The sequence below is a fragment of the Trachymyrmex cornetzi genome, unplaced genomic scaffold, assembly GCF_001594075.2.
Source record: "Trachymyrmex cornetzi isolate Tcor2-1 unplaced genomic scaffold, Tcor1.1 scaffold147, whole genome shotgun sequence".
In the NCBI taxonomy this organism is placed as follows: Eukaryota; Metazoa; Arthropoda; class Insecta; order Hymenoptera; family Formicidae; genus Trachymyrmex; species Trachymyrmex cornetzi.
Window position 1 is genome coordinate 1634385 of NW_017296059.1, and position 13508 is coordinate 1647892.

Consider the following 13508-nt stretch of genomic DNA (forward strand, 5'->3'; position numbering starts at 1 on the left):
CTCGCGTGGAAGTTTTATTTCATTTTTTTAATAAAAGAGATAGGATATTGTTTATTTTTTTAAATGACCTATAACTGTTAAAGTTCTATATTTAATTTTTTTTTTATAAAAAAGGTGAGATGTTTTTGTTTAGTTTTTAAACTATTTATAACTCATGTAAGGTTTTATTTCATTTTTTTTTAATAAATAGAGTGGGATATTTTTGTGCATTTTATTAAACGGCTTGTTTGCGTTAAAGTCCAATTTTTTCATTTTTTTTTAATAAGGAAGATATTTTTGTATATTTTTTAAATGGCTCAATAATTCGTGTTAAAGCTTTATTTCGTGTTTTTTAATAAACAAGATATGAGATATTTTTGTTCAATTATTTGTTAGATTTATCGATGTAAATTGGATCTGATAAACATATATTTTCACGCTTGCATGCAACATTTGGTTCCTTTCATAATTGAATAATGGATTTTTTTTTATAGAATAAATCAATTCTGACAATTAATTTTTGCGACAATTATTGAGCGACAATTTGAATTTTATTATTGAAACATAAATTTGTTGATTTTTTTTTGAAAAATCGCGAATTTCTCTTTGTTCCTTTTGCATGTCAAGAATTATATTATACATACATGTTTCACTACACGCAAGAGCTCGTCATTGTAATTTCAATCAAGCAAATGGACGTCTTGCTTATATTACAGCTCTCACGAAGCCTCACCGAGCCGGCGTGAATCCGGATTTAAATTCTCGAGCAACGCAGTTCGGTTGTGGTGCATTGATCCGTGGCGTGTTGTCGAGGTAAGCGTCGTGCTTAAAAAATATTTATAAATTAGCAATATTTATTAATTCGATTCGTTCAACACGTTACAGAATGCACTCTGGAGGGGATGATGACACCGAAAGAAATGGCATTGACAGTAGCAATTATGTAATGAGGACATAAACAGGATTTGTAGGTACATTTTTAATTACATTAATAATCATCACTAATCTGTAGATCTTAATTGGAGAAATCCGGCTCTATTCTAATTTAAAATCGTAAACAACTGTTTCTTCGAATGTTTATTATTTAATTTATATAGAATATAAATTTTCATTAAGATGCCCATTTTCATTAATGATAGCGTGCTGTATAAACGATACAAACTGTAATAGCGGTAAAAAGATAATGTCAGTTATTAAAATATCGAGTAATCTATCGAGTAAGGTAGAAATTAACAATAAAAAGAAAAAAATGTGAAAGAACAATTAAAGGAAGAGTTTATATTTCTAAATCGCAAATTACATCTTTTTAAAATGCATAATTTCATATTTGAAGGAGAAGGAAGATGATTTCTATTCGCATTGGTCTTTTAAAGAACGTAAGCTCTTGCTACGCTTTTCGTCAAAATGATTCGAAAACGGTATTTTCGTAGGTCCCGTGATGGAGGACTACACGCCGATCGACGAGGACTTCCCGGGTCGATTGTTGCATCAGGCCGCGCTCTGGGACAACGCTGAGTTGCTGGAGGATCTGCTGCGCGGTGAACACGCGCAATACATCAACAGTAAGGATTCGTGGGGCAGGACGCCGATGCACGCGGCCGCGATCACGGAGAATTCCCGTTGCCTAGATGTCTTGCTGACCGCTGGAGCTGATCCGAATGTCACCTGCGGTCCCCGCGGTCATCATCGGACGCCACTGCACGTTTGCGCGGAACATGGCCACGCCGGCAACGTGGAAACGCTGTTGAACTTTGATGCGGATCTCATGATCCGAGACGATGACGGTCTGAAGCCTATCGACATAGCCGAGAAGAGCAGTCACGACTCCTGCATTCACCTCCTGAAAGCGGCGGCCGAGAAGTATGAGCTTGCGAAACAGGCGACCCACGCTTCCTTACGTGCGGCTTGTATTCAAGGTGACACTGTAGCCGCTCGGAACATCATCCAGGGTTTGTCGACCGATCTGGAATGCGTGGTGAACATGACGCCGAACGGCGCCAACACGCTGCTCTTCGTCGCCTGCGAGAGCGGTCACAAAGACATCGTTCGGCTGCTGCTGGATCACGGTGCCGACTGCAGAATTCATCCGGTCACCAAATATTGTCCACTCTACATAGCGTGTTACCACGGCAAATTGGAGATCGTCGAGCTGTTACTCCGGCATTTTCCCAAGCAGGTGCAACAGCTCACGGTAGAGCGCTGGCTGCCGATTCACGCGGCGACAATAAATGGCCATCACTTGGTGATTGATGTATTGCTCAAATTTGAGTATCCGCAGCACGTTTATCAACGCTACAAGGATCCATCCGGTGAGTTCGAATACGAGCTACCGTTCGACATCAATGCGCAAGACGTCACTGGCCAGCATGCACTATATATAGCTAGCATGCTGGGCAACGTCAAATGCGTCGAGCTACTGTTGGGTTATCGAGTGAAAGCTAGGACGACCAAAGAAGAGGATGGCGTGAATGGCGCGCAGCAACTTCCGGTGTCGAAGCGCAAGATTTCCAGTGGTATTCAGAGGCTGATGTCGTCGTTGAATTTCCGCAGTAAAGCACCTACAGATAAAAAGGACGATAAAATGATATATCCGGTGAATCTGGATCTTTATTGCAACAATGGTAGCGAAACAGCATTGCACGTAGCCGTCAGGGGGAAACACACCGAGGTGGTAAACGCTCTTCTTCAGGCGGGCGCTAATCTCGAATTACCTGTCAAAATTCCATACGATCAGAACGATCCCGACGGTAGTTATTCGAGCGTACTGACGATCGCATGTCAGAATCGCGATGTGAAAATCGCGGATTTACTGCTGAAACATGGCGCCGTCGACAACGAGTGCAAAGCGCTGAAGATTGCTGCACAGAATCGTGACGAGGCGTTGACTGCGAAACTGCTGTCGATCAAGGCTCACCCGGATTCCGAGTATAAGATCAACAAGAAGGCGATGACCGAATGCACGCAGAGCTCACACTTCTCTGCTCTGTCGTCCTTCGGCCACGTCACCTATTCCACACTGTTTCCGAAAACGCCCACAATGATCAATTGGCACAACCAGCAGTGTCATCTCTCGCAAATCCGGCTGCAGTGGTTGATCGACGCAGTATTGCATGTCAACAAGAAGCTGAGTTCGAAGAATAATGATCTAGTGTTGTACGCCATCACGCGGATTGACATCTCTCTCAACTCCATCACCTCCGTACCGTCTACCATGTTTTATTTACAGAGTCTGCGGTATCTCAACATGGCACAGAACAAGATTGACACTCTGACGGCCGATTCGAAGAATCCAAAGGACAAGCTATGCCCGGTTCTGGAGGAGATGTATCTACAAGACAATCGACTGGAGCAGCTGCCAGAATTCATTATGAACTTACCGGCGCTTGAAATTATGGACGTGTCCAACAACAAACTGCAGTGTTTGCCACAGAATTTATGGCGTGCACCCAAGCTGAAGGAACTGAACGCCTCGTTCAATCTACTGCGTGATCTGCCCAGTCAGGCGTCGCAGAATGTGTTAAGGAAACCACAGCGAGGTGAAGAGGCGCAACAGAATGGCACCAACTTTCGCGGACTGGCTGCTGTACCACGAATAGAATCCATGGAGTTCGACTCGTTCACAAAGATCGCGAACGCGCAGGTAATCGAAATGGAAAGGCCACACGTGTGGACCAGTTCGGTCCAGGTGTCGGAGAGGATGACCGATGACACAGAGAACGGCAACAAATCAGTATTAGCGTCATTGAATCTCGCACACAACCTTTTTAACAGCATTCCCGTGGCGTTGCCATGTTTGGCGGTGAGCTTGGTGCGGCTAAACATGGCGTACAATTCTCTACGCTCGATGAGCCACATCACTTCATATCCGGCGAGCTTAAAACAGTTGGATCTATCAAACAATCAGATCACGCGATGGCCCAGTCTACCGCAGGTGGATAGCTCTGACAGCATGGAACAAGCGAATACGGCCTGTTATTGTCCGGCTGTCAACGCACAGTCGCCCAGTATTGTGCCCGGTAATCGACAAACGCCCACATCGATACGTGACATTGTGTTGCAATCGGTGTGTGTACATAGACGGCATCTACGACTGGAGAACCTGCGCACGCTGATCCTGGCGAACAATCTACTGAATCGTATTCAGCTGACATCATGCGACGATGGTGAGATGCCATGCTTAGAGGAAGAACGCGGGGACTCGGACAGAGATCCAAAGATCGGACATCCCGGATCGAAGCTGTACTTGCTCTTTCCCAATGTCAGTATGTTGGATATCAGCAATAATCAATTACGTGAGATACCGCACAACATATACGAGCTAAATAATCTGTCAGTGCTGAACATTAGCGGCAACAATGAGATCGTTGAGTTGCCACCACAGATGGGTTTGCTGGGTCGCTTGTGGAACCTTAACACGCAAGGCTGCCGGTTACAGGAACCACTCAAATCGATGATCGAGTCGAAGAAGTACAAGACGATGGACGTGATCGGTTACCTAAAGTCCATCCTGGAGGACGCAAAGGCATATGCGCGCATGAAACTGATGATCGTTGGTATTCAGGGAATTGGCAAGACGAGTCTTCTGGAGCAATTACGGCAGGAGGGCGAGGTACCGAACAAGAAAAAGGCATCCGAGCACTGGGCCAAACGGATGGGTAATAAGAACATCAACGCGAAGACCGCCAAAGGTACGACCATCTCGACCGTGGGTGTGGACATTGGTGATTGGATTTACGAGAAAAAAGTGCGCGGACAATCGTCCCACGGACCGGTTTACTTCAGGACTTGGGACTTTGGCGGTCAACGCGAATACTACGCGACGCATCAGTATTTTTTATCAAAGCGCAGTCTATATCTAGTCGTGTGGCGAATCACGGACGGTTTCAAAGGTGTCTCCGAGATCTTTCAGTGGCTAGTGAACATTCAGAGCAGAGCGCCTAATTCGCCGGTCATCATTGTCGGCACACATTACGACGTTTCTTATGAGCACAGCGAAGGCCTACAGCAATATATTCGCGACAAATTTATCAACGTAGTCGATGCCGAGAAGTGCGGTCTACCCAAGGTCATGGAAACAATCGAAGTGAGCTGCAAGACGCGTCATAATATTAAGATGTTATGCAATCTTATCTATGACGTTGTCTTCAGTTTGAGATCGCCTGGCAGCAAGGAACTGCTGCTGGAACAGAAGGTCCCGGCGAGTTATTTGGCGCTGGAAGACGTAGTGATTCAATTGGCGCACGACAGGAAGCTGTCCGGCTTGGATCCGGTGCTAAAGGCCGATCAATATTACGCAGCGGTTAATAATGAGCTTCAGAAGTTGCACAGATCCTTCAGAGACCCTGCCGAGTTACATCAAGCGACGTTATTCCTGCACGAGAACGGGATAATCCTCCATTATGATGACGCTACGTTGAAAGACCTCTATTTCTTAGATCCGCAATGGCTCTGCGACATGCTAGCTCATGTGGTCACCATAAGGGAGATCAACCCGTTCGCCAGGTCAGGTATAATGAAACTGGACGATATTCAACACGTATTCAAGTCCTCCACGATATCATCGATTGATACCCAAGGTTATATTGTTAGCTTGCTTAACAAGTTCGAGGTTGCTTTGACATGGGATTGCCGCACACTATTAATACCATCCCTCCTACCGACTGAAGAAGATATTTTGCGCAATAATCAGATAATCAAGGTGCCGGTGAAGACGCGCGGTTGGCATGTACGTGTGAAGAAGATCACGTCGCCCATGTTCGCGTGCTTGAGTGCGCTAACCAGTGACAATAAAAATAACGCCGAATGCGTGCTCACGTCAAGATCGCAGCCCGATTGTTCTGTCACTAGACTATTACTTATGTCATATTTTCCCAGTGGTTTTTGGTCCCGACTGATCACTCGGATCCTCGCGGATGATGCCATCGTCGATATCGTCATGTCGTTTCTGGCGCCATTCAAAGATTTTGTCGATGACAATATTTTCGCTAGTTTGCTAGATCTACAGGCCGAGTGGGTGCTCTGGCAGACGGGGATCGAACTGCGATACTCGGGCATTACCTTATTACGTCTAAAAGAAGTTTGCTATAATCTGAAGAACTCGCCGTACGATTACAGACAATTTAAGTTCAAGTTAAAACAAGACGGTATTTGGTGCACAGTGGACCTGAAAAATTCCGCCATTCTAGAAATTTGGTTTCCAGTAGATACTTTGGTGATTAAACAGCCCATCATGTCCGATTCTATGGATGAGGAACCGATGGGCTACCAAGCGATCGTGGTAGAGCCACGGCCAGAAAGTATGCCACAGTTGATGGCATTGATCGTCGATCACATCGACATCTTACTGGAAGATTGGTATCCGACACTAGGCACGCGTTTCGTCCACACATCGGAAGGTAAACTGCTAGTCACAAGATTGATACCGTGTCCGCGTTGTTTACTCGGCAACACCGAGAATGGCGATGGCGAGTCAAGCGACAGCGATGGCCGACTGATCGAAGACATCCAGAAGTACTGCGCCATGAATCGCACCGAAAGACAGAGTCAAGACAGCTACAAGTCCGACGGCGATAGCGGCGTCGGTTATGACAGTCTGACGTCCAGCAGAATGCCGTCACTCGAGGGACATCCGGATATGTCAAAGCAGCAGAACTCGAATCCCGAGAATACTCTTGCATACTCCTGGATGGTGGAGGAATGCATACTGGCAGCGTACAGCAACAAACCCATCAGTTGTCCGAAGCATTCAGAGATCCCGTTGTCGCACGTCGCGCCGGACATCATCTTCATGGATTTGGGCGTCAAACACCTGATTAAGTCGGAGGATTTGAAGCGGGGCAAGTTACTAGGTCGTGGCGCCTTTGGTTTCGTCTTTCGTGGCAGTTGCCGACTACCCGGCACGCATATCCGCGCCGACGTGGCCATCAAAATGTTGCAACCAGTCTCGCCGGGTCCAAATTCTACGCAGTCGGCAATCCTCGCATACAAAGCATCACAAAGTAAATGGGACCGTGACCCGCTGCAGTATGCTTGCAAAGCGTATTGTATGGCGCGTCAAGAACTCAATATTTTGCTAACACTCAGGCATACTAATATTGTGCCGCTGATAGGTATAGTCGTCAGTCCTCTGGCTCTCGTATTGGATCTGGCACCTCAAGGTGCGTTGGATGCTGTTCTAAAAAACTATCGTCGTTCCGGTGCTAAGTTGGATCCTTATACGCTTCAGGCGATAATCCTTCAGGTCGCTAAGGCTGTGGAATACCTGCATCAGCAACATGTCATTTACCGCGATCTCAAATCGGAGAACGTATTGGTGTGGCAGATGCCGTTACCATTTCAAGAGAATCCGGAACCGGCGCACGTCAAAGTCGCTGATTACGGTATTTCGAGACTGACGCTGCCTACAGGAGCGAAAGGTTTTGGAGGCACAGAAGGCTTTATGGCGCCTGAGATCATCAGATACAATGGCGAGGAGGAATATACGGAGAAGGTGGATTCGTTTTCGTTCGGCATGTTCATCTATGAGCTCATCACACTGCGCCAACCATTTGAGGGTCACGAGGCGGTGAAGGAGTGCATTTTGGAGGGCGGTAGACCACCGCTCATGTACCGTGAGACTTTCCATCCGTGCTACGCGCTCGATTTGATGGTGATATGCTGGGCACAGAACCCGAAGGATCGACCGACTGCCAGTCAGATTGTCTCAATTGCCTCCGCGCCCGAGTTTACGCATCTGATAGATGTCACTCTGTTGACAGAACGCACGCAGGTGACTGCGGTCACTATGACTAATCATTGTGGTAACGGCGGGTCAAATGATGCAACAGAGAGTCTAAACAGCGATGAGATCTGGTTCGGACATAATAACGGTGAGGTGGACATGCTGTTAGGTACTCAAAAGGGCTGGCTGCGCCACGTACGCATTGAAACACCTGTGATACCGTACGCCATGTGCGGCGTGGACGGCTATATCTGGATTGGTGACAATGCCGGTCAGATACACGTCTATTTATGTGGTAACTTTGGTTGTGTGGCCAGTTACAATCTGGAGGCAGATCATAGCCGGGAGTCTAAAGTAGTCGGGCTGATTCACCTGGAACAGTTGAAGCAATTTGCTGTGGCTTTGCACAGCGGCCGGATTTTTCTGCTATCCAACACGTTCATGCAGATGAAGAAGACTGAGGTCACCGGCGGCAGCAATGGCACGGAAATGACGCGCCACAATGCTGACGTCAAGACCTACTCGCTTGCCGCAGTCTGCCGCAAGAGACGTGTGCTGGAGCTCTGGGCTGGCCAAAGTTATGGCCGGATATCCATTTACACTCTAAAGGATGGCAACCTGGCTGACACGACGCAGCTGTCTCACTGCTCCGCCAATGACGCCGCGATGAAGAATCTGTTTGCCACGTATCTGATCGGTGTGACGACCGAAAGCTTCGTTTTCTCGTACACGTATCCAGGCTGCGTCGTATATCAATGGGACGTAGACAGCCGACAGATCATCAATAAACTCGACATGTCTAAACTGGTACCGTGTTCCGAGAGTCTCAAGTCCATCGCTATCGAGGAAAATTTATCGTCGGAAAAGTGTCAAGTAACCGCACTCGAAGCCAGCTGCGGTCAGTTATACATCGGCACTACCTGGGGCTGCATCGTCGTTGCCGAGTGCAGTACCCTTCGTCCCGTCACTGTGTTCCGGCCGTTCGAAGGCAAAGTCTGCCAGATTGTATCCCTCAAGTCCACCGACAAGAGGAAGACGGTACTGGCGACCGTCGGCCAGGGATATCGCAGCCTGATCGCGCGGTATACCGACTTCCCTTTGAAGAGTCTGGAGAACGAGGAACTCAGGCACGGTATGTACACCTTGCTTTGGAGATCGGAAAACTGGTCGGCAGCTTGATTCCCTCGGAGATCGTAAGGTCCACATCCTCAGGTGCATTTGGCGATCGTTTTTTAGCATTACACGCGATCCGTCTGACTTTATCTTATACAAAAATAATGATATAATAAATAAGCTACATTTAATGAACAGAATGCGTAGTAAGAAAACAGATCTACTCTGGTCCGGCGATTTTTCAATGAGTACCGATAGAAAGTTTTCATTACATGGACATTCGGTGCCAATATACGAGTGGTTATAATTCGGTATGGCGAAAATTCGAAGAACGATAAAGTTCGTGATGGGATCACACGGTTTTCTTCTTCGGCAACATAATACCGGAAGTGCTTAAATGGTGCGAGGTTCAATTGAGCAATATATGAGCTCAGCAGTGAATCTTATACGTCCAATATTATAGTATCTAGTACGTAAAGGATGTTGATTGCGCTAATAAGCGTGCTCGAGAAAGGAACCATATTTATAAAGATCGAAAAAGGAAATGACATTACAAGTCTCACGAAACTCGAGTTTTCCCACGAGTACTCTTATTAACGAACACCCTGCATCACAGGCTATAAGCTGATATTCTTTCGTTCGTCCAAATCACAGCATTACCAAGTATAAGAGAAAAACATTCTTATTTTGTATAAAACTAAATACTAAGCAAATAATCTAATGGTATTTTAACGTACGTTTCTGCTTGCGTAAGTATATAATCGGACTCTACGAGAGTCGCGCTATATAAATATATTATATAACTAATGGAAGAGATAACGTAATGCAATCTGTTTTTCGTCATTGCAAGACACGGGATAAAAGAAAAATGTTTTTCGAATATTAATTGATATTAGTTGGTTAGATAACAAAGAGCTATTTTTAGCATCATCAATATTACTTTTTATAATATCTCGTTAGTATTAAGATTTCGATAAGTTTTACTGCTGAAATTAACGTCGTAATCTTGAGTCGATATAGAAATACGATTTTTAAATCATACTATCTTCGCGATTTAGTTACATCACGTCCAAAATAATATCTTTCACTGCACTGTAAGTTTTTACAGAGATTAAAGCTGTTTTCTTTTTAGGAGACACGATCTCAAGTATCGTTTTATCTTTGTTATTCATTGAATGAGAAAAAAGAGGGTAGAATGAGGTTTGTGTCTTCTAAAAGGAAAGCAGCCTAACTCTAACCGAACCGAAGGTTGTGGGACATGATGTATAAATATATATTAACATTAATCTACATTCTACTACAATACTACAATACTACACATACACATTAGAAGCATCTTGCTCAATAAAATCATTAGTGCCTGTGTTTCCACCAATGTAGATTAATCTCAAACTTTTCATCTTTTTCTAAAAGCCAGTTTTCATCATTTCGATTAACTTAATAGGCCAATTATTTCATTGAAATTGACTATCACAGTTGACACTTAATCGATCAAGTTAATATTACAGCCAACTCTATCTCTTAAAATTAGCAAAAGATGAAGAATAAGTTGAACCGAGATTAATCTTTATTGGTGGAAACGGGCATAGATCTCGACTCATTTTATTTAATTATAGGAATAATCAGTGTATCCCAAACGTAATCGATGTGATATGAAATACTCAGTGAAAAAAAGAACGTAAAATATTGTCATAAAAAAGTTGTTATATTATTTTTAATTATAATGCTCTTTAATTACACTTATCGATAAGTTCTTCTATTTACTAGAAATTTTTTTTTGCTTGATAGATATTCGTTTCTTCTCTATATATTTAAGCATTTTTTATATCTTTCAATAGCTTATAGCAATAAAATAAAAATGGAACGTAACATTGTAATACAATACAATACATTTGCACATTAAATTCGCCCGTAACTCATTTAAACGAGAAGCGGCATTTAAAGGGCTAAATGGATATTATCTTTAGGAAATGTGATGTGGGTTGGCCGAAAATATTTTCAATAACGTACGATGTGTACATCTTTGGCTGTTATTCTCAAACCGACGCGTTCGGTGCACTGATTCTATATCTTTAATTTATATGCAGCGTATTTTATATTTATTTTTTTAACTTTGCTGGTACCTGCAGCGCGTAAAGCGAATCACAGTGATATACGCAGCTTATATCCCCTTTTTTATAATATGACTATTGTAAAGAAATGTGATTGAAGTTTGGAGTGTTCATAAAGCGAAGATTAAAAGTACGTCCAAACTAAACAGACAGACAATTGATCTCTCGTATGTACGTATGATCGAAAATGTTCTATGCTTGTTTGGAAAATAGGATAATGTCTGAAATCATTGACGGTAGAAAAAAAATAATTTGTTGAGATTCCGTACCCTGAAGGGCTCCAAATAATTAAAAAGTCCCGCGCATACCCCTGTATGTGCGATCACAAATTTCCTACGTTTGTCCCGGCAATCGGTGTCAAAATCTACAAGTGCGAGAGCAATGCCTAAAATCATTGACGCATCAAACTTCAATCACAGTAAAGGAATAGAAATTATCACCCTATACAATTACCCTGCATTCGTTTACGCAGCGGTTAGTATTACTTTATCCTTGTTGTTCACAGAGTGTTAAACAAGGATTAAATGATACTCTGCGCTAACCGCTGCGTAAACGAATGCACCCTTATTGTCACATATGCCTTGGAATATGATTAATGTTGTGTAACGAATAATTAATTATTGCGACTGAAAATTCTATGCGATTGATCTCCGTACATTAAGTATATCATTGTAAATTCATGTTTACTCATCGTGAGAATCATTATGGTTATCATCTCATACTTACCGACATAAGTTATAACTTTGCAGAAACTCATTGTTATTTAATGTATTGATTGTCACGAAATATAAACACTGTTGTTGAACAAGACTCGTTAATTATATCTACTTCTATCAGTATCACAACAGTAGGATAGCATTTAACACAGATATCAGATGTTAAATAATGAGATCTTTATTTACAACAGAACTTATGGTAAGAATATATTTTTCTAGTCACTTAAGAGCTTCTGGATGAATTGGAACTTGATTCATTCTCCTTCCTCGATTCTATTTTTATTTCCATCTCAGAAACGTACTGCTTCATCGCTCGCTCGTATGCTTTATCTTCTGACAATTCTTCCTATCAATTAAATGTATTCTTAGTATTATTGAAAAATTAATTTAATCGATAGATTGAATAATTTACCTTGTTTATCTTTTGGTACATGGATAGAAAGTTCTGCGTTGCAGATTTTACATTTTCGTTTGCCAAATTAGTAGCTGGTATAAATTTCTGATCTTTATGAAACCTTCTGTAACAGAAAATATATTTACATAGCATAATATAAATATTTTATTGAACATATTAAGATATGTCTTACGATCGAATAAGATCCTCTTCGTAAAAGATAGGTGTAACTGGTTTCTTTGGCAACCGTCTGTCGAATTTCGGTTCGTATTTCGGGGGAAAAGCTTCATACACTACCAACCACAATGGCGCGTCTTCCTCTTTTATACCTTTGCCTTTTAATAATGAAGCAATTCTGAAATATATTCCATTATATAGTGCAGACATTATTAGAAAATGCTTAGATCATTCATTTTTAAAGTATAAGAACCTAGATATGATGAAAAGCACAAGCATAATAAAAAATACAGATAATAAGAAGTTATAAAGGAACAAGGAATAACACACAATAGATTTCAAGCTATCAGAAACTGTGTACCAATGCACAGTAATTTTTGGTAGATTGAAATTTATCGTGTATTATTCCCTATTTCATGGGCATGCATTCGAAATATTTTTATTTAAGACACATTATTTGCAATATAAGTATATTTTATATTTTGTATTTCAGTGGAGCATATAAAAGTATTATGTATTTTGTATTTAAAATGGAAAGATTAAAAGCTTTGTATTTTGTAATTTAAATAATAAGAATATCAATCTTAGTATTCAAAATACAAAATACTTCCAATCTTTTGCTATTAATGCTGAGATACAAAATACTTTTATATGCTTTCATAAAATACAAAATATATTTTCAAGTGCTCTACTGAAATATAAAATACAAAATACTATTGTCTTATAAATACTATTTTTCAAATAAAGATTTTTTTAAATACATACCCTACCCTATTTGTATTTCTAATAACTGAGTTTTTCATTGTGTTCTAAGACCATTAACACTTGTAGATTTAAATTCTAAAGAGAAGTGCTAAAGAGAAAACTTGTAGACTTAAATTCTAAAGATGATGTGATGCATAAACAATTTAATATCAAGATAATATCTCTAATTCAAGATAAAATAATAAAACATTGATTTCTCTGCAGTTTCTTTACAACTATTAGTTTAATTTCTAAAATAACTTTGAATGTGGACTCACCGGGTATATATAGAGCCAATTTTCTCTAGTCTGCTTTGTGCCATCGTGTATTTCTCTGACGTTTCCACGAACGGATTGAAAACAAAACCAAGGGTCAACCCGCTTAACTTTGCAAACTGGACACCCACAAACTAAAACATAACCTTTCAAGCATACCGTCTAAACATATCGTCGCCATTTTTAAAACGTTACAGTCCGAGAAACCTGACAGCAAATTTCCTAGAAATTACATGTGAAACAACTAGGGTTTTTTCGGCGCAACGATTTAGCTCGCAT

At 41.9% G+C, this 13508-nt stretch overlaps 2 protein-coding genes across 2 annotated transcripts in view; one reads left to right on the forward strand and one right to left on the reverse strand.

The window, feature by feature from the left end:
- The window catches only part of Lrrk (Leucine-rich repeat kinase), an 11700-nt gene extending 1216 nt beyond the window's left edge, over nt 1-10484 (forward strand). Inside the window, exons 2-4 of the mRNA XM_018502472.1 lie at nt 696-792; nt 865-950; nt 1410-10484. Of these exons, the coding sequence (XP_018357974.1) occupies nt 1418-8878 (7461 nt within the window). The 5' untranslated portion in view covers nt 696-792; nt 865-950; nt 1410-1417 and the 3' untranslated portion in view covers nt 8879-10484. The remainder of the gene's footprint in view (nt 1-695; nt 793-864; nt 951-1409) is intronic.
- Nucleotides 10485-10609: 125 nt separating this feature from the next.
- mRpS23 (mitochondrial ribosomal protein S23) lies at nt 10610-13400 on the reverse strand. The gene is made up of 4 exons (XM_018502341.1): nt 13233-13400; nt 12227-12388; nt 12052-12157; nt 10610-11985 (listed from the first exon to the last, which is right to left on the reverse strand). The coding sequence occupies exons 1-4, from the start codon at nt 13274-13276 to the stop codon at nt 11863-11865; spliced, it is 435 nt and encodes a 144-aa protein (XP_018357843.1). The 5' UTR covers nt 13277-13400; the 3' UTR covers nt 10610-11862.
- Between the last annotated feature and the right edge of the window lie 108 nt (nt 13401-13508).